Below are 25,177 nucleotides of genomic sequence, written 5' to 3' on the forward strand. Positions count from 1 at the left end.
CATAAATCCTCTAACTTGGTAAACAGTCGAATTACAGCTCCCCTCCATTGCTTAGCTGCTTTTGACACTAATTGCTCTGTGGAGTGTGTGCGACTGGCAACACCTTATTAAAAGTGAAATATATTATACTGTCCACTTATTGCTACTTTATAAAGATAAAGTATCCCCACTACATAGAAAGGCTGGCAAAGGAATTGACTAGCAGCCTCTAAGCAGCCAGTGGATAGTACAGCTGACAAAGAGGAAGTAAAGCAGGCATTACCAGGACAAATGCTTCCTCTTAGTTTAATTGGAAAGAGCATTTCCATTTTGAGCTGAAGGGTTGAGCTGAAGAGCACATTTACGAATTTCTGCTCCATCCGCCCCCCATGGTTTGAGTCAAGGAGATCAGACCTGAATCTTCCAGGAATCTGGTGCAAGTCCCAGCCAGAGAGAGTCACTAAGGGGCTGACTTTGAGAGGTGCAGAGCACACAGGTCCACAGAGCCAAGCCCAAATGACTCACCAGGCTCCAGCGAAGACTTGGCCATGCTGCGGACATGGCAGCAGTTAGCAGCAGGCGTCTAACCTGGTGGAATTCTCTCCCTCCAGTGGCATCTGCCCCAGCAGGACTTGTAAGGCAAGAGAGTTGTCTTTTAGCCTTGAACCAGGACAGGATGGGATGGCAAGGCCACAGCAGAGACACTGTTGAGCCCAGAGCAGGAAGCATTACATTATTTTGATGTGCAGTGTCAGGCCCTTCCAACCACAATGAAAATAGCATTGGTGCTTGTCGGTTAACATAGAAACTGTGGGCCCAATTGCCCATGGAGGCTCCAATTTCATTCCTGGCAAAAAGAAAAGGAGTACTTGTGGCACCTTAGAGACTAACAAATTTTTTTTCCACCAAATGCATCCGATGAAGTGAGCTGTAGCTCACGAAAGCTTATGCTCTAATAAATTTGTTAGTCTCTAAGGTGCCACAAGTACTCCTTTTCTTTTTGCGAATACAGACTAACACGGCTGCTACTCTGATTCCTGGCAAACTCAGGACTTGGAGCAAAACGTGAATAATTCTTTAGCCTTTCACAAGGCCTTTCCTCTGAGCATCTCTCTAGACAATGAACTAAACCCCAGTTAACCAAATAAACCTTAATTCATCCATGTTGCTACTGTGCTTTGGAAGAGGCAATGCTAATCAGTAAGTAATCAGGCTAAAAACATATTGTCTGTTTATAAAGGGATGGAGGTACCAGATACTTCTTCTCCTCATTTACAGTGCAGTAAAATCCCAGACTGTGCTGTGCTCATATCGAAAAAGGAACAGAATGCTCTGAACAACAGGTTTGAAATACCCAGATTCCTTGGTTCTGTGGGTTCAGATCCAAACGAGGTCAATCCAGCCCTTCTTGTCTCTCAGGCATGAATAGATCACCTAGGTACCACGCAGTGACATGCAAGCTATTTTGTTCAGAAGCTTGAAAACCTGAACCATCACATTAATCCCCGGAGGTACAGATCAAATCAACATGACTGGCAAACGGGGTTCAGCAGATGAATCGAGCCCTCGCTCATATAAAGAAGGTTTCATCCTTTTTAGTGAGACCTTAAATAAAATGGCCCGATCTTCTAAGGCTCAGAGTCATTGGCAGCTGCAGGTGCTCTGCATCTCTCAATATCAGGCTTAAACTTACTTTCTGCTCTGTACGGCCCATCACAGCTTGGGTTGGCCCAGATGCCTTGTCTCCCCTTCCAGTATCATCTTACAAGGTGCTGGCTCTATGGCTGGCTGTCACCTTCCCTTGCTGGAAATGACTGTGCAACCCACTGGCACCATGTGCGCCACCTCCACATAAGCCTACTACTGCTGCCAGATAATGGAGTCAGTTGTTCCTTTAACTCAAATGGGAGAGCCCCGTGTTTTTTTAGTGCTAAAGGTTCCCCAGTTTAGACTCTAACAATGACCATACCGGGGGTTGTTCCAACTGCATTTCAGTGCCTAAGCAATTCTTGTGTCGCCATCAAGGGTGACATCCTGTTCCCTTTTCCCTTATGTGATTTGCCCAGGTGCCATCCTCAAGTTAGGGTAAGCAGATTCTGGTCTGTGCTTCATGCAGGGCTTGGGGGATGAAAGGTGCTATATCAAATGTAAATGATTGCCATTATGCTGATAGAAAGGAGAGGGTCTAGGTGGATGGATGGGCAAAGACAGATATAAAATGCCACGAGGAGAAGAATGACCTACTTGACAGATTTCCCTGCCTATCAAAGCTAACTCTGCTTAGAGGTTCTGACATCTGATGAATTGTGTCATGCTCACGCGTTCAAAAGGTTCCATTTCTGACCGCCCTCGCCTTTTATCCTTGCAATGTTTTACTGACGAACCGGGTCCCTGCTCGCCTGGAGGGGGGACGCCACATGGCACAGCCCGGCCCTGCGAGCTGGGAGATAACAAGAGAGATGGAATGGCGGGAGAGAAGCCTATTGTCTGGCATGCCTTTTGTGGCAGGCAGATACTAAATTGCTGGCTCATGTTGACATTTCAATGACCAAATTAAAATATGCCGCCATGGAGACTAAATGTCATTACCCTCATTAGAAGCGATCACATTCAAATAAATACAAAAATAAAGTAGAAATTAGCCAAAGCCATTAAAATAAAATAAATAAATGGGAATAGCCAGCAGGGACCAGGTGCGTCCAAGACAGGGATAAGAGCTACAGGCTGAGTCTAAAGAGGTGGATAAGAGGAGAGAGTAATAGCAGGGCCGGTTTAGAAACGTTATGTGGCTTGGTTTTAGAGTGTGGGGCTGGGAGTCCTAGGTTCTAGCCTTGGATTTGTGACCTCAGGCCGGTCACTGGACCCCACATTTTCAGAAATAGCCACTGACCTGGGGTTCCTGACTTGAGACATCTAGGGGATCAGTCTGAGGTGCTGGGGACCCAGAGCTCCCATTGACTTCAGCTAGAGTTGGGAGTGCATAGAGCCCCTAAAAGTCAGTATGAAGAGATCTCAAAGGGCTCCATGAAGTCTCATGACATTTCAGTCAATTAACCAAAAATGATCACTTCACCAGCCACAGCAAAGCAGCTGCCTCTGGAGTGCAACACGGTGGTAGGCCACAGCAACATGGCCTGACAGGTTAGCACAGAAAGTGAAGAATATTGTATCCAATAGAAATGAAAGGGAGAAATTAAGGAGACGGGGGCACCTATGTAAACCGGGATTTCCCCAGGACACTGGATTAATGTTCCTAGACTTGACAAAATTACCATAGGATCTTTAATGGCCACGGGTAGATTAGGACTTTAATTTTATAACCCAGCAGCAAAATCTTCAGCAGCACAACATGCCCTAAAATCATGCTGAAAGACTGCAGATAGGCCCCACCCCAAATGTCAGATCCATACACCCCTCCCCGCTACTTTGGAAAGTGTGCCTGTTTGAAACTATGCAGCTTGGTCCCATCTCTAAGTTCAGAGAAGAGCACGACCTGCTGATGCACCAACACCACCTCCTGATTCCCTGTACGCCGGTTCTATTCCATTCAGTCTCTTAGGGCTCTTCTCTGTGGCTTCTGAGCAACAGTAGAGAATCAGCACTTGCCAACAGGTGCCACAGGGTTAGCAGAGGAAATAACCGTGTGAGCAGTTTTCTGGCAAGCAGGGACTTTTTTTTTTTTTTAACAGCAATCACTCTAGGGGTCCCTGGGAGGTCTCCCATCCAATTACTGACCAAGCCAGGCACTGCTTAGCTTATGTGATGTGACAAGGATCGCAGAGCAACACGGAAGAAAGCGCTATCTTTGTTCTCAGAAGAGAAGACTTTTTTTTTTCTTTTAACCCATTCTTACTCTGCAAACACTCCTTCCTTCGGGGAGAGAGAAATCCACAGAAGGCCCTTGCAAGATCCTGTTTCTGACAAAGCAGATCTGAAAGCACAGAGATTTCCCCTCTCCCCGTGCACACTTCCCGTCTGTCAAATATTATAATAATCATTTTCCAGCTTGCTGAACAATCAAAGCGTGGCCTATATTCGCTGGAGCTCCTTCCACACGCTGCATGCATAGCAACAAGTATGGGAAACAAAAGCCAGAAGTAAACAGTCAGGAGAGAAGAGGGAATTGGCTGGCAGGCAGGCAAACAGAGGAATGTTTTTCTCAAGGATTGTATATGTTTTGGGAAGGGGAGGGGGAGGAGAAGATACCCCATCATCCCTCCCATCCCCCACTTCTACTCAGGTCTCCGACTCAGAAGCCCAAACCTCCCCTTGTATACTTTGCAAGGAACACACACACACACACACACACAGGAGAAACGTGCTTGGGCAATATTCCCATTGGAAATGTCAGTGGCTTTTCTCTTTGCTTGAGCTCTGCAGCGAGCGAGGCTGGAAGCTGAGCCAGCTCCTGCTTTCTCATTGGGCTGAGTGGGGTTTTGCTGCTACAGCTGATTTGTTTCCAAAGAAACATCCAGGCTGCCTTCGACTGCAGGCCTCATTTAACTCAGGTGGGGACAGGGGTGAGCAGGGGGAGGCAGAAGGGGGGTAAAGAAAAAATGCACTGTAGTTACAGGTCAATGCAGGTCAATGATCAGGAGTTTCGGAGAGAAAGGTGGACACTCCTATGGCACGCATCCTAAAATGTGGAGTAGGATAAGAGTACAAGGCCTTCCACTGCATGAAAGCCTTCACCATGCCTTGACTTTGCAGCAGTGAATGGCAGCTAAGCAAGTGAGACTGCCACTCATTGCGGAAGCACAATGTCAATTTGGTGCTCGTGAGAGTGAGGAATTAGTAGCCATGGAGTGACCCAGGCAGAGCACCAGGCTTTGTCCAAGTTTTCCCCATGTGCAATTAACCTAAACCAAGACCTGTAGCAATGCCCCCCTCTCCCACACTCTCAAATCCTGCCCTTCGATAGGTTCCCACGTTGCTCTGCCAACGCACTTCCGCTCAGATCCAGAGCAATCTGTTATCTGGTCCTAGGATCCCATGTTAGCTCATCAACACACCAGACACTTATCCTTCCACCCTGCTATGGCAGGCCTAGACTCCCTATAAAGCTTTGCCAGTGCTCCAGTAGTCTAACCGGCAGCAGCTTCTGCGATCCCAGTCCTACGCCTCTCTTGAGCAAAGACAGGCATCAAACTGTGGGGTGCTCTTGTGATGTGGACCAGCAGGGTATAGGCAGAGAACCTACAAACTCACTATCATTTGTGACCTAAGCCAAGAACTGAAACTATGTGTCACTAATCCATCACCCCCATCAATTCTGAGCCACTCAAGCTGAATTGCCTTCCAGAGCGAGCACCAAGATCTAGTTCTTGTTTCCAATATGCTTTGTGAGCGACCAATTCTCCAAAGGCTGCCTTGGCTTTCCATCACTCCCAGGGAGACAAGATGTGGGAGGCAATATCTTTTATTGGGCCACTTCTTCTGGGGACAGACACAAGCTTTCAAGCCACAGAGAGCTTTTCTTCAGGCAAGGTATTACCTCACTCATCTTGTCTCTCTAATATCCTGGGACCAACACGGCTACAACTACACTGCATACATCACTTCTAGGCTCAGATCAAAAAGATTGACACTAATCCATAAAGCCCTAAATGTGGTTTGGGTGCTGGCTAAGAGACCCACCTTCTCCCTTCCAACCTGCTGCCATAGTTGACTTGACCTGAGAAGTTATTTTGAACAATCCCTAGGTAGGGAGAGTGCAGGGACAGATGGTGGGGTGTTCTCAGTGTTTGTGTGTCTCAGAGCCAGCCTGTTAACCTGCAGGGGCAGGAGTGAAACCCATCTTTTTTATCCAGCTTATGTCCACAGAGGATCACTGGGGGAGGGAGAAGTATGGCAATTAGCTGATTTTAAGACGAGGTTTCCTAAAGTTGACGTTGGTCAACATGATGCATGTATTGTTTTAAGTACTAACAGACTCTGATGGGTACATTTTCACTGGAGTTGGGTGAGAAACGGTTTTCCCATACTGCAAAATGTTCTGAGATCTTGAAAAATGTTCCCATCCTGAACTGGAGCAAAAAAGCTGAAATTTCAACAATTTTCACAAATTGAAAAAAAAATTGGTTTGTGTCAGTCAAAACATTTCTTTTTGATTTTGACCTTGGATTTTTCTCTTTTTTAAACACCTTAAATTTACTAAAAAATTCAAAATAAAAAATGGCTTCAACTCAAAAAACTTTCCAGTTTGAAAACATCAAATTGGGATATTTTGACCATTTCCAAACCTTTTTCTCCCACACATTTTTCAAGTGGGAAGATTTGTCAAAACCAATCCTGTTTTCTGAACAGTTTTGGTTTTGATGAATCATCAGCATTTGTCAGCCAAAAACAGTCCATCCAAAAGTTCCCAGTAGCTCCATATTTTCTGAACAGAGTGAGAGTTCACTTTTACTCCTTTATGTGATTTTTTTCTTATCTGGGCCCACAAGCCCTTCAAACCTGTGTCCAACCTAGCTATGAATTTCCTCTAAAATAATTTGAGCACTTTACGAACATCATTTAATTAAGCTTCATTAAATTAGGCTTCACAAAACTTCTCCAAGGTAGGTAACTTTGTCCCCATTTTGCAGATGGGTAACCTGAGGTGCTTAACATGCTTAAAATCACACAGATGAGTGGCAGAGTCTGGACTAGAACCTACTGCTACAGTGGTACGTTTTGTGTTACAGTGTGTGCAATGCATACAAACATCCTGTTCCATTTCAGTGTGCTGGATCCACAGCCCCCTGAATCCTGCCTTGCACCTTGCAGTCATGATGCACTTAAAACTTCACAGCAAAACTCAGCTGTTTTCACATCAACATTTGGCAAAACTGGATTTCACATGGTTTTGATCCAGATTCATAAGTGGCCCCAGGTTCACTTGAAAGTCTTGCAGAGCTCAGTAAACCTTAAACAAATTTTTCAAGCAACTGGACCTGAATTTCGAGTCTGGGACAAGGAAAGTAGATACCAGACAAATTTCAGGAGGCTTTAGGCTTCATTGCTAACATTTCACACAGCTTGCCCCAGAAGTCCTAACTCCAAAATCCTTTTTGTAATCTAAACTACCACCTCTGCTTTAACTATACAACCTATAATGGCAATTTTTGAGAAACAGCATGGCTTAGAGAAGAACCCAGAGGTTTCATGGAACAGTCCCCCTGGTAGGGAATGAATCAATGTCTTATAAAGATCACCTAACCCCCCTCTCCTCTGCCTGCAAGCTGTTTCAGAGCTGCAGAGTGAAACAGGCTCTGCCCATGAACTAAGGAAAGTCACTCAAGGGGGTTCTCCTGCCGCAGTGGGTTAACAGTGCCAATGCAGGGGAAGTGCTAATCATACCCCATTAGCTACAGCCCCTCATCCAAAGCATTAGACTAAGAGGAACAGAGCGTGATACTGGTGCCAAATGGACTGCCTTGTGCTCAGAGGAATCGCTTCACATCCCTCTTGTGACAGGGATAGCAGGTGACATGCTCCGAGTGCCTGGCTGCGAGCACTACACGAGGAGTAAGCAGAAACTGAAGGCCTGGACTGGATGTGCCAGGGAAGTCAAACTCCCTCCGTCTCGCCTTTGGAGAGTGCCCCTCTGTTTCAGGACAGAGTGTGGGTGGGGTGTGTGCACTGTGTCTGGTGGACCTAGAGCTGCTCTGTGGACACACAGATGGCTTCAATCTCCCAGTCGGTCAAGTCCAGCACTTTCCACAAGTACAGAATTCACAGGAATGCAAAGGGAACGGTAACACCTTTGATTTTATTTCCCCTTCACCCCCAGTTTGTGTCACACATGCTCCAGGTGAGTGGACTCAAGCAGGTTTCACAGAGAATGAGCCCAGCTTTCAAAGAAGGGCTGCTCCTCACCACTCATGTTGGCCCTCAGGGGCACTTTGGGGCCTGCTTAGCCAGCCAAACATTGGACATGGGTGCCCTCCTGAGGTGCTTGGCTTGAAACATTGGCCCACATGGGTCACTTATTCTCCAGAAACACATCACACATTGGACCAAATCTATGAGATGGGTACAGTCAAGGCCTGCCAAGAGACTACTTTGGGCTGCCCAACTATCAGCAAGCCTTGCAAGGGAGCACCTATGAGGTCCCTCAACTGCTCTCACCGCGCTGCCACCCGGCCCTTCAGAGGATGAACTTGAGGACCCAACTGCCCTCTGAACATGTCCTGATTCAGCCTTCCCAGTTGCTACAATTTCCCAGCCCATAGGAGTGAAAATCTTCCACCATGAACCTGAAACATGCACCACCAAGCCACCCAGCTTCCAGCCCTGCTCTACAACAGATGCTGTTATAAGGCCCCATGTGGCTAGTTAGAATCCTGCACATCTTATTTCAAACTGCGCCTCACAAAACGCAGGTAGCGACACCCATAGCATAACTCCTATCTGCTCAGTGGACGGGTTACATCACCAAGCCGTGGCAGAGCACACCTCCCATGCCATGTCAAGCTCTCTCTGTTACTCAGCCACTTGGGGCTCCTTGCTTGGTAGCACTCCCTCACGGGGTGATAAGCCAACCCGGGCTCTTTTAAGAAACAGGCAAGAAAAAAACTTTTCTTCCCCGAGTCTGAAACAAAGAGGAGTTCCCTGAAAAATCCGCCCACTGAGCAGTAAGTGTCAAAGACCCTTTTGTATGTGCTGTTGCTACACTGGTAATTATCGCTACCATGCCTTCATTAGAGAGTGAGAGAGAGAGATGACTAGGAGGTAGGGAGGTTGCAGAAGAGCTGTTGTTATTTTTAAGTTTGGATGAAAAGGAAAAGTGTGAGGGCTGAATTCTTTCCCCCCTCTGTACTTGCTGATGGTAAGGAACAGCTAACAGGAGAGCTCAGCCTGATGGGGTGAAAGGTAGGTGGCAGGAACGGGGTGCAGAGAATTACCAGGCTGCTCAGAAGGGCTGACAAAGCAACAGGCTGCTCTGGTATAGCTGGAGAGCTTGGTGAAGAAAGCTAATGCACCTGCAGGATGATCTCAAAGGGCGTTACATGCCCACAGGAAACCTCCTTGATTTGTCTTCAGTCCCTAAGGGATTTCATTAGAGGAACTCTGGCTTCCGGCGCAGCTCTGACTGAGCAGAGACGGACTAAATACTGAGTAAAGGCCTCAAGATTGAGTCAAAAGAAAGGAGGATGAATGCTCCATCGCTGCCGAACCTACTCGGCACAGAGCAATTTGCATGCGCATGTGCTCAGTGCGAAACTTACGCGAAACTCAGCACTTCCTGTGTTTTTGGGTTCACACAGCGCACACTCCTCCCACCCACCTACTCTGAACCATACTTATTGAGTAGAAAATTTGTTTAGCCTCCATTGACTTTAGCAAAGCTAGGCCTATTTTACATCAGCAGACAAGATGACTCTCATCTTAGGGATTAACTAGCTCTGGGCAATCCATTCAGAAGACATCATTTAACTCAGCAAATCTTACCCCTCTCAGTTTTACATGAACTCCCACTGGTGCCAATGGGGACTGTGCCATGGGCCCGTACATGTGTGTCTGGCCCTTCAGAGCTGTGTGTTTAAAATTATTCACAATTTTCGATCTGCAGGCCATTGCAAATGCACAGGGTGAGTCACAACAGACCCGTAGCATCACTCCCGTGTCCTGATTGGAGGACTTGCGTCATAAACCAAGCACGGCAGAGATTTCAAATTGCACATCGGAGGATAAAATATGTCCAGCTTGAAATCTGCTTGAAGTAGGCAAACCCAGAGAAGTTAAGGTGCTCAGTCCCCAGGGAAGCTGCCCTTTGTGCCACTGAAAAATCTCCCCTTCTGAGTTGGTGAAGGATTCACACCAGCAAAGTTTATCCACAGAGGCATTTGCGCCTAGTGACCACACCGGGGCACTTTTTTCTCCCAACTTTTGCCCAACTCTGATTCAAACTACCCCGAAAGCTTGAAGTGACGCTCAAATGGAGAATTTTGCCTGTGGTGAGTTTGAGATCACACAAAAACACTGGCTGACTTTTTTTCCCCAAAATAACTAGTGACTGTGGGTGCTTGGCTTACCACACCTTAAAGTGGCCTGATTTCCAGAAAGAGGAAGCCAGGGCCTTTGAAAGGTATCTCAGGTTGGGGTCCCCAAAAATGAAGGCCCTAAAAATTATTTGTCACTTCTGAAAATTTAGGCCACTGTGTTTCACATGATGCTGGCTCAGAACCTTAGCTTCCCCAAGCTCAACAGAAATGCAGCACAGGGCTGGCTCCAAAGATTTGAGATTGGATTTTCAAAGGCAAACTCAAACTTCCCCCATAGTGGAGATCGATCACATATCCAGCAGGGAGAAATCACGCAGCGTTGAGGGAATTACAGCCTCCATCTATGCTTGGCCCCATGCCTCAGCCAAAGAGCGTCAGTTACATTATGCTGGTCTAAGCACTAGGTCCCCAGCTGGAACCAGCTAAAACTTCTTCCCTACAGCTCCTGAGCGATGAAGGATTGGTGTCCACAGTGCCTTATCCACTACTAGCCCCAGCCTTTAAAACAGCATAGAAAATCCCTTTAAGTCTCTCTCACTCATATTGAAATGACACTAAAGCAGAACGAATGCACTCCAGGTACTTATTCCCTGGCTCAGGGATCAGCAGCTCCCCATTGGTCCGGTGCGTGCCCCCCCTCCCTGCCCCGGAGATGAGTGACAGGCCAAGTAACCGGCAGCAAAACCACTCTCCAGAGGCAGAGCCTGAATTCCTCTCTCTGTCACTGCTGGCTTAAAGCATCCCGGGGCCAGATCCTCAGCTGGGGTAGACGGGGCCCAGCTGCAGCAGTAAGGGATTGATAGAGTGAGGGGAGCCCATTTCAGGGACCTGACATCGCTCCGTTCCCTAGACGACGCCACGCTCCATAGCACCATCCGGAGAGAGATTTTGCAGCTCAGTTCTCTGCAGTGGGGAGTGTCTGTATGTGGGGGAGGAAAGGGGGCATCCCTGGGAAGGAGAGAGGCATTGTTCACCCATTCAATGCCAGCTTCCTATTTCTATGCCACATTTCAAAGGCAGGCACCCCGAGTAAGGATGGTTTCAGAGTAGCAGCCGTGTTAGTCTGTATTCGCAAAAAGAAAAGGAGTACTTGTGGCACCTTAGAGACTAACAAATTTATTTGAGCATAAGCTTTCGTGAGCTACAGCTCACTTCATCCGATGTTTGTATCCCAGCTGTAGACAGGGCCAGTGTTTCTCTGAGAGCATAGGGCAAGTGCTGGCAGTGGCCACACACCACCCTCGTTCCAAAACACATGATCTCCAACACCAGGTGGGTTTGGTAATAATGATAAATAACCCTGAAGGATAAAAACCCAGCTGAGTCCTGTTCAGTGACCCCAGCCAAAGCAGAGGTGCAACGAATGGGATCATTTCTCAGAGAAAACCCCATCTACCTACCTCTCTACTTCCACAGCCCCCATCACCATCGCATCCGAATGCCTGACACGTACTGATGAAAGCATCATCCTAGCACACCCGCAGTAGAGAAGTGTGGTTATCCCCAGCTGTGCGACTGAGGCACTGATGGATTAAATGACATGCCCAAGATCATACAGGGCATCTGTGGCAGAGCTGGTAAAAGAACCTGGCTCTCCTTAGAACTGATCCATTGCCATAAGCACAAGACCATCCTTCCTAAGTACCTTCTCTGCTGGGTATAATCTGAAAGGCCTCTTTATTGTCTAAGATATTTGGCGGTGCTGGGTCTGGGATAGGAGAGTGTGGGGATCTGAAGGGTTAAAACTGTTCTTCTCTAACAAGAGTCACTGAAAATACTTCCAGCTTAAAATTTCAGTGTCACAGGGGTAACTCAAGCAGAAGAATTCTCAGTACACAAGACAAAGACACCAAAGCAAACCATTCTAGACCACAACCTATCATACTGACCAATATGGTCTCATTGTTTCCTCCTTGGTCTGGCTGTATCCCTCTGTTGTCTTGTCTTATGCTTCAACTGTAAGCTCTTTGGGGCAGGGTCTGCCTTTTGTTCTGTGTTCGTACAGCACCTAGAACAATGGGGTCTGGGTCCACGGCTGTGGCTTCTAAGCACTATGATAATACAAATAAGAATACAGTGCACCCAAGCAGGAAATGCTTGCAGTCAGCTGCCCCTATTGAGCCATGATGGACCAGCAGTATTGGAAAAGAGCAGCACACAGAGCATGCAGGTGAGTCTGTAAAAGGTGTGTGGTGTCCATCAAGTTGTAGAAACAGAAGAGACAGGCCTTCAAATATAGCAGCTAGCATCGCAGAAGGGATTCCTGGCTGCTGGACATGGACCCCATTCCCCTTGGCCCGCTAGCTAGCAGTTTGAGGAACAGACCCTGTGCTACACAGTGCACACCCAACTATGACCTTGGATTACACAAACACCCTAATAGAGGGGTAGGGGATGACTGCCGCTACCTTCCTCACCCCAGCGGCCTTTAGCCATATATGTGGCGCATTTCAAATGGGGCTGGAGAGCAAGCCTGCCACACATTCACCTAGCTGTGGCAGCTCCTGTCCCCTGCGCTGGGCCCAGCTCCCCGCTGTGGGCTTAGCAACAGTGCACTGTGACCCCATGCACCACGCTGCAATGCCACTCACTCTAATCTGGCCTGGCTGTCCCTCCATCACGACATAGGGGCAACCTCACGGTGTTGCAACCTCAGGCGTCAGGTCAAAGATCCAGAGTGAGGAACCAAGCCCAGTCCCGCAGTCATGGAATGGGAGCCACCGCTGCCAGGGGAGTGTGAGGCGGGCTCGGACCCATCTTTTAAAGTATTCCTGTGTGTCTGTGACTCTTTTCCCTTTCCTGGGCACTTGCCCCACAGTTTTGTGCATCAGAATCAAATCCAAAATCCTCTCTCCAAAGACTGAAATTACAGAAGGCACTGGTGCCTGCACAAAGGACCCCAATTGACAATTGACTCCAGGACACACCAGGCTCCGAGCTAAATCTGGCTGACCTCCCTGATCCCTGTGAAAGGCAAATGGGAAGGACAGCCTCTCTGAGCGGAGGCCTCTTGCTTTCAGATCCCTGGGCTCTGCTTACCTGCCCACAAGCGCAAATCTAAGAGGTCTTCAGTGGGTCAGGCCAAGGAGCACCAGCTGGTGCTTTGCTCTATGATCTGATCAGGCATTCTCAGCCAGGCTGTGAATGCAACACAGACCCGCACAATTCTTGTTTGTCAACTGTGGCATTCCCTGCCACCCGGAGGATGCTGACTGGCATTGGGAGGTGCTGACGTCTATGTCTCATGATAGGCAGCCAGGAAGGCAGGCGTACGTGTCCGTTCTTCAGTCCCATGCTCAAGCCCGTTTGTATGACTTGCTCACTCTGGTCAAGCGTCCTCAGCTCTGGGGCGGCTGGGCTGAGCTGGCAGGAACCTGGCCACAAGAAGGGCCTGTGGGCTGGCACTCTGTGGAGGGGGATTGTAGCATGCAGGCTGCCATTGCAGACTCAATCACAGCCAGGACGGCGCCTCGGGCGCAGAAAACTGCTCCTGGGCGGCAGAAGTGACAATGGGCCACCCAGGGGAATGCCCCACTCAGAAAAATGAGGAGACAAAATCAAAGCAAAATAATTGTCCTTAGCACTTTGCAGCTTCAAAGCATCGCACCAACAACTAATTAATCCCTGAGAGGAAGGGAAGTATTGTAACAAATCCATGGCCATGGCTGTCAGTGCGCTGCACATTGCGGCGCCTCACATCCCCACGGTGACAGCAGGACGAGAACTCTGATCCTCCTGCCCTCCCAGTGCCTGCCCCAGCCACTGGAGGTAAAGCAAAACCTCCCTTTGCAGTCAAGTGGTACTCAGCCCGTGACACATAGGAAAGCAGCTCTGATTCAACCCAATAGGCAGAAGTGGGTGGAATAGAAAGGCCTCTGTGGTCCTGTAGCACAAACTAACCAGGACACTAGAGAGCGGGAGGGGGATAGCGAGACAGAAAAAGGGGATTGGTGTCAGGGACACAAAAGTTACTGGTGAATGCGGGCCCCATTTAAGAGAGGCATGAGCTATTTTTCCGGGACAGCATTAGGGACAGGAGAAGCAAGATAGGGCTGTCTGAATAATTCAATATTCTGTTCAAGGGCAGGTTAAAAAAACAATGTTTCAGGCCAACATGAAAGGAAAATGTTTTCAAATTTGCTGCAAACCTAAAAGTCAAAAAATGTTTTGATTCATGTCAATTGTGAAGATTTTGAAAAGCTGCTTTCTTGTTTTTTTGTTGTTTTTTTTTTTTTTTAAATTCAAGGGATATTCCAAAATGAAACATTTTTCCGTAATGAAAAGCCAAAATATTTTGTTCAGGAAATACTGAAATGAACCCATTTGATATTTCCATTCTTTTTCTTTTTTTTACTGATACAATTCACTGAAGTTCACAAATCATTTTGTTCAACCTGAACGTGCATTTTTCAGGGGGAAAAAAAAAGGTTTCCCATGAAAAATTTCACCCAGCTCTGAAGCAGGGGTCACCTCCCGGGGCGCTGGAACACTACGGTTGCAACAGTCATCAACAAGCCAGTCTCAAAGCCATTTACTGGGGCTCTGGCCACCAGGTACAATGAACAGTGCTATACAATGGGAGCTTTGGGGCTTAGACGCACCCTACGATTCTCCTCATGGTGGCTACAGCGCCTCCTTTGAAGCACGGCCATAGCCACTCTAAATGATTCTGTGTAGCATTTGGGAACTAAAGGGTTCCAACTGCAGATAACAGAGGAGAAACAGTGGAGGGACCAGGTGGGTCGCCAACCTAGTTCAACTGGTGGTAGGAAGCAAACGGGAAGCAGGAGAGGATGAAAGATCCTGTCTTCACCTTAGGATGCCAATCCCCGGACCAAAAGGTGGAGCTGCCTGGGGGGGGGCTAAGCCATTGCAGTGGTAGCAGGCTTCTACATGGATTCCTTGGGGTCTGCTGGGATGGATTTATGGGCAGTGGCAGCAGCAGATGGGGAACTCCCTGAGAGGACCCTCGCAAAGATTTCTTCGCCCAGAGATCATGCTAATGGATGTCACCAAGGGATGGGATGAGCTGCACCTTGTGGACCTCACTCGTCTGCAAAATGGAGATGACACTTTCCTACCTCAGAGGTGGGAGAGGGAAGAGCCGTGAGGCAGAATGAATTGCCCAAGGAAGACTCTGGAGATTAAAAGCATTCCAATACCAAGTATTTGCTAGAGAATTATGGAGCAGAGATGAGGAGCTGGCGGGCAAAACAGGGACACAAGCAAGAAAGGAAAATTTATAGCCAGCCATGAGAGCTAAGTAATAGCTGCTCAGTTCCAAGGCATCATGTTTTGGCAGCAGGAAATACAGGACCACAGAAGCCTTTCTATTCCACCCCCTGCCATTCATTAACCAAGGGAGCCAGTGCTCAGCTGACAGGCTTTTTCCTACAAGGATCAGACATTAGGGTTTCAGGGGGGATTTTGCAGGGAAGCTTGGGGGCCAGAAGTCCCCTGGCAAAATATCATCGCTCCACAGATGGAAGTCCTGAGGTTGAAGATGGAAGATAAGGAACCTGTTGCGTTGGGCTCCCTTGTTGAGCTGGGCCTTTGGGCTGTGGGAGCCCAGGCAAAGACCAGATTTGCAGCATCCCCCCCTCATCATTGCTCTGTTCACCCCACCCAGCTCAGCAGCCCTCCTGGACACAGAACTGTCTCCTCCTCTCAAAAAGCCGCTGCTGTTTCCCCTCTTGGTCTAGCCCAGCGGGCTCCTTTCATTCCCAAACTACTCCCAGCCCCAGAGCCAAAGCAGAGTAGCTCAGGGTGGCCTGGTGGGGAGAGACCACAGAATTCTCATGCCATTTCGGCAACAACTCCTGATGCACCAGCACTCCAGCTGGCTGTCTACTCAGCCTGTCCTTACAGAGCCCCTTCTGGATTCTGGATCTTCTGCCTGGATTCTGTGTCAGGAAGGAGGCGGCTCGACATGTCTCAGCTTGTATCCTCATTTCCAGGACAGACCCAGGCTCTGCTGGTCCATCCCACACTCTAACAAGCCTAATGGAGGGGAGTCTCACAGGTGTCTCGGTGGCAGAGCAGCGTCTCACTGTGATAATGTGGGATGGCATCACCTTGCTATGCAATGACATTACAGGCTAACCACGCCAAGGCATGAAACTGTCATGTGGCCCAATTTTATTGGCATAGGTAGCCATTGCCTCAGCCACCTCTAAGATCTCATGTCCCAGATTGGCTATTGGGATTGCATGCAGTGGAGCTACACAGATTTACCCCAGATAAGGATCTGTCCCTGAGTGTAGTCTTTACAAAAGACTGACAATGAATGGCCTAACTCACGTCTCACTCCAGTTTTACACCGGTGTAGCGCCATTGCCTTCAGTGGTGTCGCTCCCAATTTACACCAGCGTACATGAATCACCACTCACAGTTACACTAGTGGGTAAGTTCAGAGTAATTCTACTGACTTCAGGAGAGATACATTCCTGTCCATCGGGACACAGCTTGGCCCTGAACCTCGAACAAGACCTCTGACCCTGAGGGTCAATATGTGACCGTCGGAGGGACTCCTCTTCAAACCCCAGCCTGGAAAGAAGTGACTAACCCAGCTTCCATGAGAACAACTCAAACTGCAAGGGCAGTGAACACGTGTCCCTATGAATAAAGCAAATATCAATGCCAATGGAAACTACAACACATGCATAGAGTGTCTTGGTCACCGATGGAGCTCACACATCACAGGATGGGCCATGCAGAGTAACTCAGAATACCTCACCCCTCCTCCCCCACACCACCCCCAATTTCTTTATCTGACCCACAACATCCCCCATCAGTCCAAATCATAACTCAGTGCCCAGAGATGCCCCTGCTGTTGGCTTCACAATTAAGTTTCCCACCCACCACCTCCCTGTCTTGTGGCTCCAGGCTCGTTAAAAATCTTCATTGTCCTTCCCGTTAAAGAGATTCTGCCTCGGAAAGCAATTTATGGCCACCCACCCCCTTCCCTAAAGGCACCAAGAGACAACAGCATTATTCCGAGATGGAAACGTGTCTTACCAAGAAATGAAAAGCTGCAGAGCAAGGCGCTATTTTTGACCGGAGGGGTCAAGGTTTCATTATTGCATTAACCTTTCGTGTCTTTAGACTCCACAAGAGTAAATTGGTAACGAGACAACATGAGCCCCTCTGGGAGAAACACATCTTTCCAAACAGAAGATACAGAAAAGAGAGAGAATGAGTGAGTGAGAGAGAAAAAACCTGCAAATAAGCCATTATGGCTAATAATAACTTTGCAATGCTATTTTCTGCAGGAGCCTTCAAGTTGTGATGTTTCCCTTCACTCTAATTACACCTTCTGAGCAAGTTCTCTTCTCACATGTCACACAAGGCACCCTGCAGGATTAGCATAAAGATCGAGGGGAAGCAGTTTAAGCTTGAGACCTGCTTCTGAATATCCCATGGGAGTTTCACATGCATAAAGCATGAGGGATCAGGCTCCCCAAATAACTGACACTCTTAAACAACGCTGTGGAACATGTGCCTGGGGTTGGCAGACTGGATTCTAATCTCAGTTATGCTGGGCTCCAGCTGGCGGGACTCAACAGAAGTTAATTGAGTTACTCCAGCGTCGCTGAAATCAGAATGTGACCCCTACTGGGTTTACAAAAGCTGGATAATATTGATATCAGTTGTAATTATGTAAATAAAGATATTCAAATGTCATGCTTCAGCCATAAACTGATCACTGCAGGGGTCAGGAAGGAAACTCTTCTCCTGTGCACAGCATTACATGGCTAGCCAGGTGAATTAAAGGAAGGGTATTTGACTTCTTCTGAAGTATCAGGCATTGATTAATGTAAGAGGCAGGTTTCTGGATGTGATGGAGCAATGATTGGTTCAGTATGGCAAATTCCTATAGTCTGGTTCAGACCACAGGAAAGTCGGAGTTAGAGCAGACTGGCATCTCATCAGAATGCAAAAGACAGGCTAGAGCTTCAAAGTTCTGCTCCGGAACCAGAACCAAGTTTGGAGTACTGGACCCCAGGCTTTCGGCTCTCCTCATTACAGATAGCGATGCCACAGCCTGAAAGTTGGATCAGACCCATCCATCATTAGGATAGCAGGGGCCCAGGACCCTCAGAGCGCTGCACAGCATCAGAGCTGCAATTCCCAAGTACAGCAGGGCACAGCTTTGCCTGGCTTTGGTAGGCACCTTTACTAGACCCCTGCAACTCACCACTGAGAATTCCCAGAACCTCCCACCAACATATCACCCGCAGCAATTCCACACCTGTCAAATGTCAATCCATTTGCAATTAAATGGGGCACTTCCACATCTCCGCCCGTGGCCCATAACAGTCTAGTCTCCTGTGAATCTCATTACCGTCGGGTTTAGCATACAGGTGCCGGATGGTGTTGGTGGCCTGTGATACACAAGTCAGACTAGATGAGAGGTTCCCAAACTGGGGGTCATGACCCCTCAGGGGTTTGCAGGGTTATTAGGTGGAGGGGTTGCAAGCTGTCAGCCTCCACCCCCAAACCCTGCTTCGCCTCCAGCATTTATAATTGTGTTAAATATTTTAAAATGTGTTTTAATTTATAAGGGGGGGGGTCACACTGATAGGCTTGCAGTGTGAAAGGGGTCACCAATACGAAAGTTTGAGAACCACTGGACTAAATGATCAGATGGCCTCTTCTGGCCTTCAACTCTGGGACTCTAAAAGCGGCCAATTCTTCAGTAGAGCTTTTTAGATGCAAGCCACCCTTGCTCCTAAAAAGGGGCTCTGTCTTTCCCTCGAAAAACTCGAAAAATGTGAGTTTAAGAAGTTTTCCAGGAAAAAAAAACCCTTGAATGCAGAGGAGCTTTGAAGTTCACACGCCCCGAGCACTACCCCGACACAGGTTCCTAAGCGCCTCTCTTTGCAAAGTTATATTTGCACCTCTTTTTCTCAACTGGGGATTGGGACCCCTCAGGGGGTCACGAGGTTATTACATGGGGGGGTCGTGAGCTGTCAGCCTTTACAATGGTGTTAAATATATAAAAAGGTGTTTTTAATTTATCAGTGGGGGGGCAGGGGTTACACTCCAGCTTGCTATCTGAAAGGGGTCACCAGAACAAACATCTGAGAACCACTGATCTAGCACATTGGCACAGGCTTGGGCAAAGATTTTTAAAACTTTGTGGCAACTAATCCTGCATAACAGCTCTGAACTGGCCAAGCTAGGAACAGTGTGTGACTCTCATGTTTGAGCAGAAGGCCTCCCCAATGGCCTCCCCACTAACACCAACATGTCCTCTGCTCAGGAGCAAATTTCACAGAGGATTCTGTAAATAGGATCAGATGTTGGGCTCTCTCTCGAAGTTGGGGCCGCTATTCTGATTGACCCGTGGCCGGTCCAGCAGTATGTGGCATTAGCCTCTTAGCTCATGCCCCACTGATTCTGCCCCAACAGGTATTTTTTTGGTGTAGAAGATCTAACACTTCCCCAACCTGCCTCTCTGCCCGCCCACCCACACAACCCCAGAGAAAAAAATAAAATTGCACACTGACAAGCTATTTAAACACAGAGATCTGCCCTGTCCTCCCGCTTTTCCCATGCCAATGTAAATCACAGCCATGACCAAGGAGAGACATTTGGCTTATAGACCCAGGATGGGATTAGGACATCCAGTTCCCATTCATTTGAACAGGAACTGGGTGTCCAAATCTCTTAAGCAGCTGGGCAGACCTCAGCCTAAAAACACAAACCAACATCAACTTCTGTTGCTTGTACCATTCCCCTGCCCTTCTTTGTCAGTGTTATCCCTCCCATATGGCCAGTGGGGTGGCATATGCTGGATTGTGTTTCGGTGCTCACCCTCAGACCTTGTCTGTCAAGTTTCAGTCCGGAGTGGCTCTCCAGAGGCAAATTACCATAAACCCTATTACAACTGGCGTTTCCAACACCCTGAGCCCTGATGCTAAGCTCCCGGCGAGTGTCGCAAGGAGGACAGTCCGTCATTCGCAGCGTTGCATTAAGGCTTTAGGGAAGTCTACACCTGCTCAGCTTGTTACGGTTGCAGCATCCATGCCTCTTGCCGCAGGCTGATTGCCCAAACAGGGGAACAGTGGCAATGAGAGTCAGCATGGGGAAGCGAGCCCCAGGGATGGAAGGAGAAAACAAGACGACACAGGGTTGGGGGCTGAGTCTCCCAAAATATGAAAGGGGAAGCAGGTGCTTTGGGAATGAAATGGAGATGGAGGGCACTGAACTTTGAAGGAAAAGGCTCCCCCATTCACTGGGCATGTAATAAGGGGGAGAGAGAGAGAGAGAGAGAGTGTGTGTGTGTGTGTGTGTGTGTGTGTGTGTGTGTGTGTGTGTGTGTGTGTGTGTGTGTGTGTGTGTTACAGAGAGACTTCTACAGAGCATCACTGTGCCTGGAAATACCATTCAGCTAATTCCTGCGCATGCAAGAGCCTCTTCTCCCCACGCTGGTCCGACAGCAGCCGGTCTCTGTGCCAGCTCAGCACTCATTTGGGAGATAGCACCACTTCATAGCAGCCTGGGCATAGATCTTTGAACCCAGCTCACAGTGACTGCTAAAAGCACTCTGCTGCAGAGCAACTCCTGTGTGTGTGTGTGTGTGTGTGTGCGCGCGCTTGTGATGCACACACCATTTCATTCTCCCTCCCTCTGGTCTAAGATCCACGCATCCCCTAGACAGACGGAGAGAGAGAAAAAACAATTGGCCGCTGTACCTGGGATGAAGAGCAGGGCGGTTGTGGCCGTGAAGACGATCCAGCAGGCAGGATGGTACATCTTGGAACTGCAGGAGTCTCGAAGCTGCTTAGCTTGCTGCTTCCGCTGTTTTCTCTGTGCTGAATTCTGAGCAGGTTTAAATCCAGTGTTTGCAGAGGGAGGGAGAGTGAGTTAGTGAGCTGGAGGGAGAGAAAGAGAGAGAGAGAGAGATGGGAACAGGCAGGCTGTGTCTCTGATTTTTCCCTGCACATACACACAACTAGCAGAAGAAACACCAGCACTAGTCTGTGCAGTGGGGAGAGCAGACCTCCTACCAGGCACTCATTGGTTCGAGCCTCCTGAGTGACACACAATCACTCGCTTCTTCTGGAGTTTCCACTCTATGGAGCTAACTGCTGCCAGCTGCCCCCTGGGTGCACCTCCCACTTGCGCCCCATGGTCCTCAAGATGGCTCTGTGGGACTGGCACAATGGCAGGGCAGGGGAGACTCATCTGCTGCCAGCAGCACCACACTAGGGGAAAGGAGGGCGCACAGTGCCACCGACGCTCCCTGGGCTAGTTCTCGGTTATGGCTCTGAGCTGTCCTTCATGCAAAAGGGCTGGGAAATGCTTCATCAAATTAGATTGCTTGGGGATTATAACTTGTTGCAGCCATTCCAAAGCTGCTGAATGAGTTAGAATCTAGAGCGTGCCTGTTGCTTCCCATCTGTCCACCTCGCTCCCCTTCAGCCTCCATTTCAGCCACCAGCGTTACAATCGCGGTAGGGTTTCCATGCACCTGGGGGCTTCTCAGGGTCAGGCAGGGAATGCTGAGAGCCCCCAGAGCTAGAGCTTTATAACCCAGCAGCTCTGCCAGCTGCCAAGGGAGGCAGATTAAGCAGCCTAGGTCATCTAGTCCAGTCCCCTGAACTCAGTATTATCTAGACCATCCCTGACAGGGGTTTGTCCAACCTGCTCTTAAAAACCTCCAGTGATGGAAATTCCACAAACTCCCTGGGCAATTTATTCCAGTGCGTAACCACCCTGACAGTTAGGAAATTTTTCCTAATGTCCAACCTAAACCACCCTTGCTGCAATTTAAGCCCATTGCTTCTTGTTCTATCCATTCTCCTTGTAACAACCTTTTATGTACTTGAAACCTGTTATCATTCCCCTCTCAGTCTTCTCTTCTCCAGACTGAGCAAACCCAATTTTTTCAATCTTTCCTCATAGGTCATGGTTTCAAGATGTTTAATAATTTTTTGTTGCTTTTCTCTGGACTTTCTCCAATTTGCCCACATCTTTCCTCAAATGTGGCACCAAGAACTGGATACAATACTCCAGTTGAGGCTTTATCAGTGCAGAGTGGAGCGGAAGAATTACTTCTCGTGTCTTGCTTACAATACCCCTGCGAATACATCCCAGAATGATGTTTGCTATTGTAATACAAAAAATTAATAATGCACAGAGAGTATCTTGCATTACTGTTTCCATGGGCAAACAGAAGACTTCAGTCTCCAGGGCTGTCGATGCCTCACCTTTCACCAACACTAAACTCACTTTGAAAAAAGGCAACAATCCCTTCCCCCAAATATGACAGCTGAGATTCTTGCCCTGCTGCCTGTTTCCTGTAGATAGGCATGGTTCAAATTCACGTATGCAAGTGCTTCATCAACATAGAGAAGACACAAGATGGATGGATAAGTTGCCTCTGCAGTGGTTCCTATATAAGCCCAGCTCTCACATGGCAGCATATTGTTCTGTCCTGGATGGATCCAGGTTAGGCACCATGCTGGCAAGGCTGGGATTGCAGCAGATAGAGCTAAGGAAGGAGGTCAGGCTGCCAGTGGAGAGGAGGAATATCTATCTCCTCTCCATGCACCCCCTCTGGCTGTTTGAAGAATAGGGCAAGGAGGACCCAAATGGAGCCCATAACACCACTGCTATAACACTTCACCATAGCAAAGCACCGTACTAACATGAGAACTAATCCTTAAAATACTCGCTGTGAGGTGGATAAGCATTAGGATTCCCATTGTACAGATGGAGAAGTGAACTAAGGGGTTAAGGGAATTGCCCCAAGTCAGAGAATGAGTTGGTGGCAGAGCTGGGAATAGATCCCAGGAGACTTCACCCCTAGTCCACTGCTCTATAGAGCCCTGTGCAGGACTATTGAATCCTCCTCCTGCTATTATGGAAGCAGGTCCTGCAGGTTGCAGGGGATCTCAGTCACATTGCAGGGCTCTACTGTTCTAGACGCTTGACAAGATTCTCCCTCGGAACTAGACGCAAGACTCTGCCACCCTGGGTTCTAAGTCCCTGCCCTGCTTTAATGGCTGGAGCCCACCACAAAACAAACATGATTCAGATTGCAAGGCCAAGCACTCCAACGTTAGGAAGTGCCAGAGGTAAGGTTGTTTGTGCAACAACATTCAACAAGTGGGTGTAAAACAAGTGGGAAGGAAAAAAAAGATAGGAAAGATGAGGAGAAATGATTTGGCCATCCCATGTACATGCATTACAATACAGCCTTGAATTACGTGACCACATGCTGTTTGTTGTGATCCTGTCTCTTACCTGCCCCTGGATCCTTGTGCCAGTCCCATTCTCAGACCCAGTCTCCACTCCCCAGGTTTCTCATTCCAGTCCCAGTCTCCTTGCCCTGCCAGGCCCCTACTCTCCCGCTCTGGACTCACTGTCTGAATCCCAATCTCTCCTAACTCTCAGGCTGTCTACACTGCCCCGCAGTTTGGATTGGGGTGTGTGGGGTGGGGGGGTGAATAGCAGATGCATCGAAGTATTGTGCTGTCACTGTCACACGTGGATGCTCCCAGGCACAAACTGAAAGGTCCCTACTTCATGTTTGAAGAGGACTATGGAAATGCAAATTAGGAACCTTTTAGTTGGAGCCACACCATCCACACAGGGGAGTGACAGCACAACACTTTGGTGTGCACTGCTATTCACGTCCTTGGAATCCCCCTAGTTTTCCACCTCCCCACACCCAGTCCCAGTCTTCTTGCCCAGCCTGCCCCAGTTCCCACTCTTCCACCCCAACTCCTTGTCCACAGTTTGCTTGCCCAGCTAGTCCTGGTTCCACATCTGATTGGTCTCTCCCCCATGACCCAGCTCTTTGTCCACTCAGTCCAAGTCTCCCTTCCACAGCTCCTCATCTGATCTCAGTGCCTCCCCCATTTCCCTCACTGGCTTCCAGTCTCAGTCTCCCTGCCGAATCAGTACCAACCTGCCCTCCCTACTGGTTCACAGTCTTCTTGCCTAACCAGTCTCTCCGCGTCCAACTGCCAGCCAGTCTTGGTCTCAGCAGGCTCTCTCTTCCCCCACATCCAACTGCTGCCCCCTCTGCATTTGAATCACATGGTGTCTTCCTCCACACTGCCTGGGTGCCAGCTGCAGGAGGTGGTGGGTGTCACTGAGAGCATATCAGAGACAGGATCCCGGCTCTCCATTCTAGTGCCCTGCCCTGCCCCTGCCTGGAGCAGCTGTTCCAGGGGAAGTCCTGCTGGGCCCTGGGCTGGAGCGCGTTTAGTCGTTCAGTGACTAGTGCATACGTGCTCAGGTCACCACAAGAAGCTATGAGAGACTCGAGCGTGCTCAGTGAAGGTGGAATCTTCAGCGGTTTTATCTGCTAAACGCTAGCATGTACAAACTGCAATCTTGCAAATTCAAAGTCTCATAATTTGGGCAGATTTGGGCAGATTTTCAAGGGAATGGCAAAGGCACATCCCTGATGCAAAGGCTACCCTTCATCCCCTCCAACCAAACTTCAAGCTCCTGTTTTGAAGCATGGGGACACTAGAGCATTTCAAAGAGAAAGGTCTCAAGATTTTTTTTAAACATGGGCAAAACAACAGTTTTCCATAGCCTCAGAAACAGTTGAACCACCTCACCTGAAAATTTCCCAAAAAAATTCAGCCTGACACAAATACCCACCATGGAAAACTTCAGGCCAACCAGTTAAAGTATGGCAAAATTATAAGCAATTGAAAACAGGGTCTTGTAATAGGAAATGTCAGGCAACCTTAATCATAAACAGTGCTTCCATCCCTTCTTTGTTGGAACTAACTTGATGTCTTTCAGAAAGGAAGTAAAGGACAAAATTATATGATGGATTCCAAAAGACCCTATGCCCTCCCAACTCCACCCCACCCTCCATAAAACCCTGGAGCATTAATCATCTAATAAAAATAATTTGCTCTTTTCTCAGTTAACTACTTTTTAAAGGATTTTTAATACATTTCTAATGCACGCAGCCATACACACCTCTGCACACTGCCTTAATCCACATGCAGAGGACAGAACTAGAATGTGCTTAAAAACAGTTACAGCCCTAAACTAGAAATCTATTCCAGACTCTGCAAAGGACTTCCTTTGTGGCCTCAGGCAAGTCCCTTAAATCTCCCTGTGCTTCAGTTTCTAAATTGGTAAAATGGGAACAACAACTGTGATCTAGCTCTTGAGAAATTAAGAAGCTAAATCCATTATAGTATGCAAGGTGCTCCAATTGTTGT

At 48.3% G+C, this 25,177-nt stretch overlaps 1 protein-coding gene across 2 annotated transcripts in view; it reads right to left on the minus strand.

Moving 5' to 3' along the window:
* LOC119846720 (opioid-binding protein/cell adhesion molecule homolog) overlaps window positions 1-20,981 on the minus strand; it is a 703,383-nt gene extending 682,402 nt beyond the window's left edge. The window contains exon 1 of one of the 2 annotated variants that reach the window (XM_038380749.2): window positions 20,669-20,981. In XM_038380749.2, the coding sequence (XP_038236677.1) occupies window positions 20,669-20,729 (61 nt within the window). In that variant the 5' untranslated portion in view covers window positions 20,730-20,981. The remainder of the gene's footprint in view (window positions 1-20,668) is intronic. The other variant, XM_043500833.1, reaches the window with a different exon arrangement.
* Between the last annotated feature and the right edge of the window lie 4,196 nt (window positions 20,982-25,177).

Source organism: Dermochelys coriacea, chromosome 22 (assembly GCF_009764565.3).
Source record: "Dermochelys coriacea isolate rDerCor1 chromosome 22, rDerCor1.pri.v4, whole genome shotgun sequence".
In the NCBI taxonomy this organism is placed as follows: Eukaryota; Metazoa; Chordata; order Testudines; family Dermochelyidae; genus Dermochelys; species Dermochelys coriacea.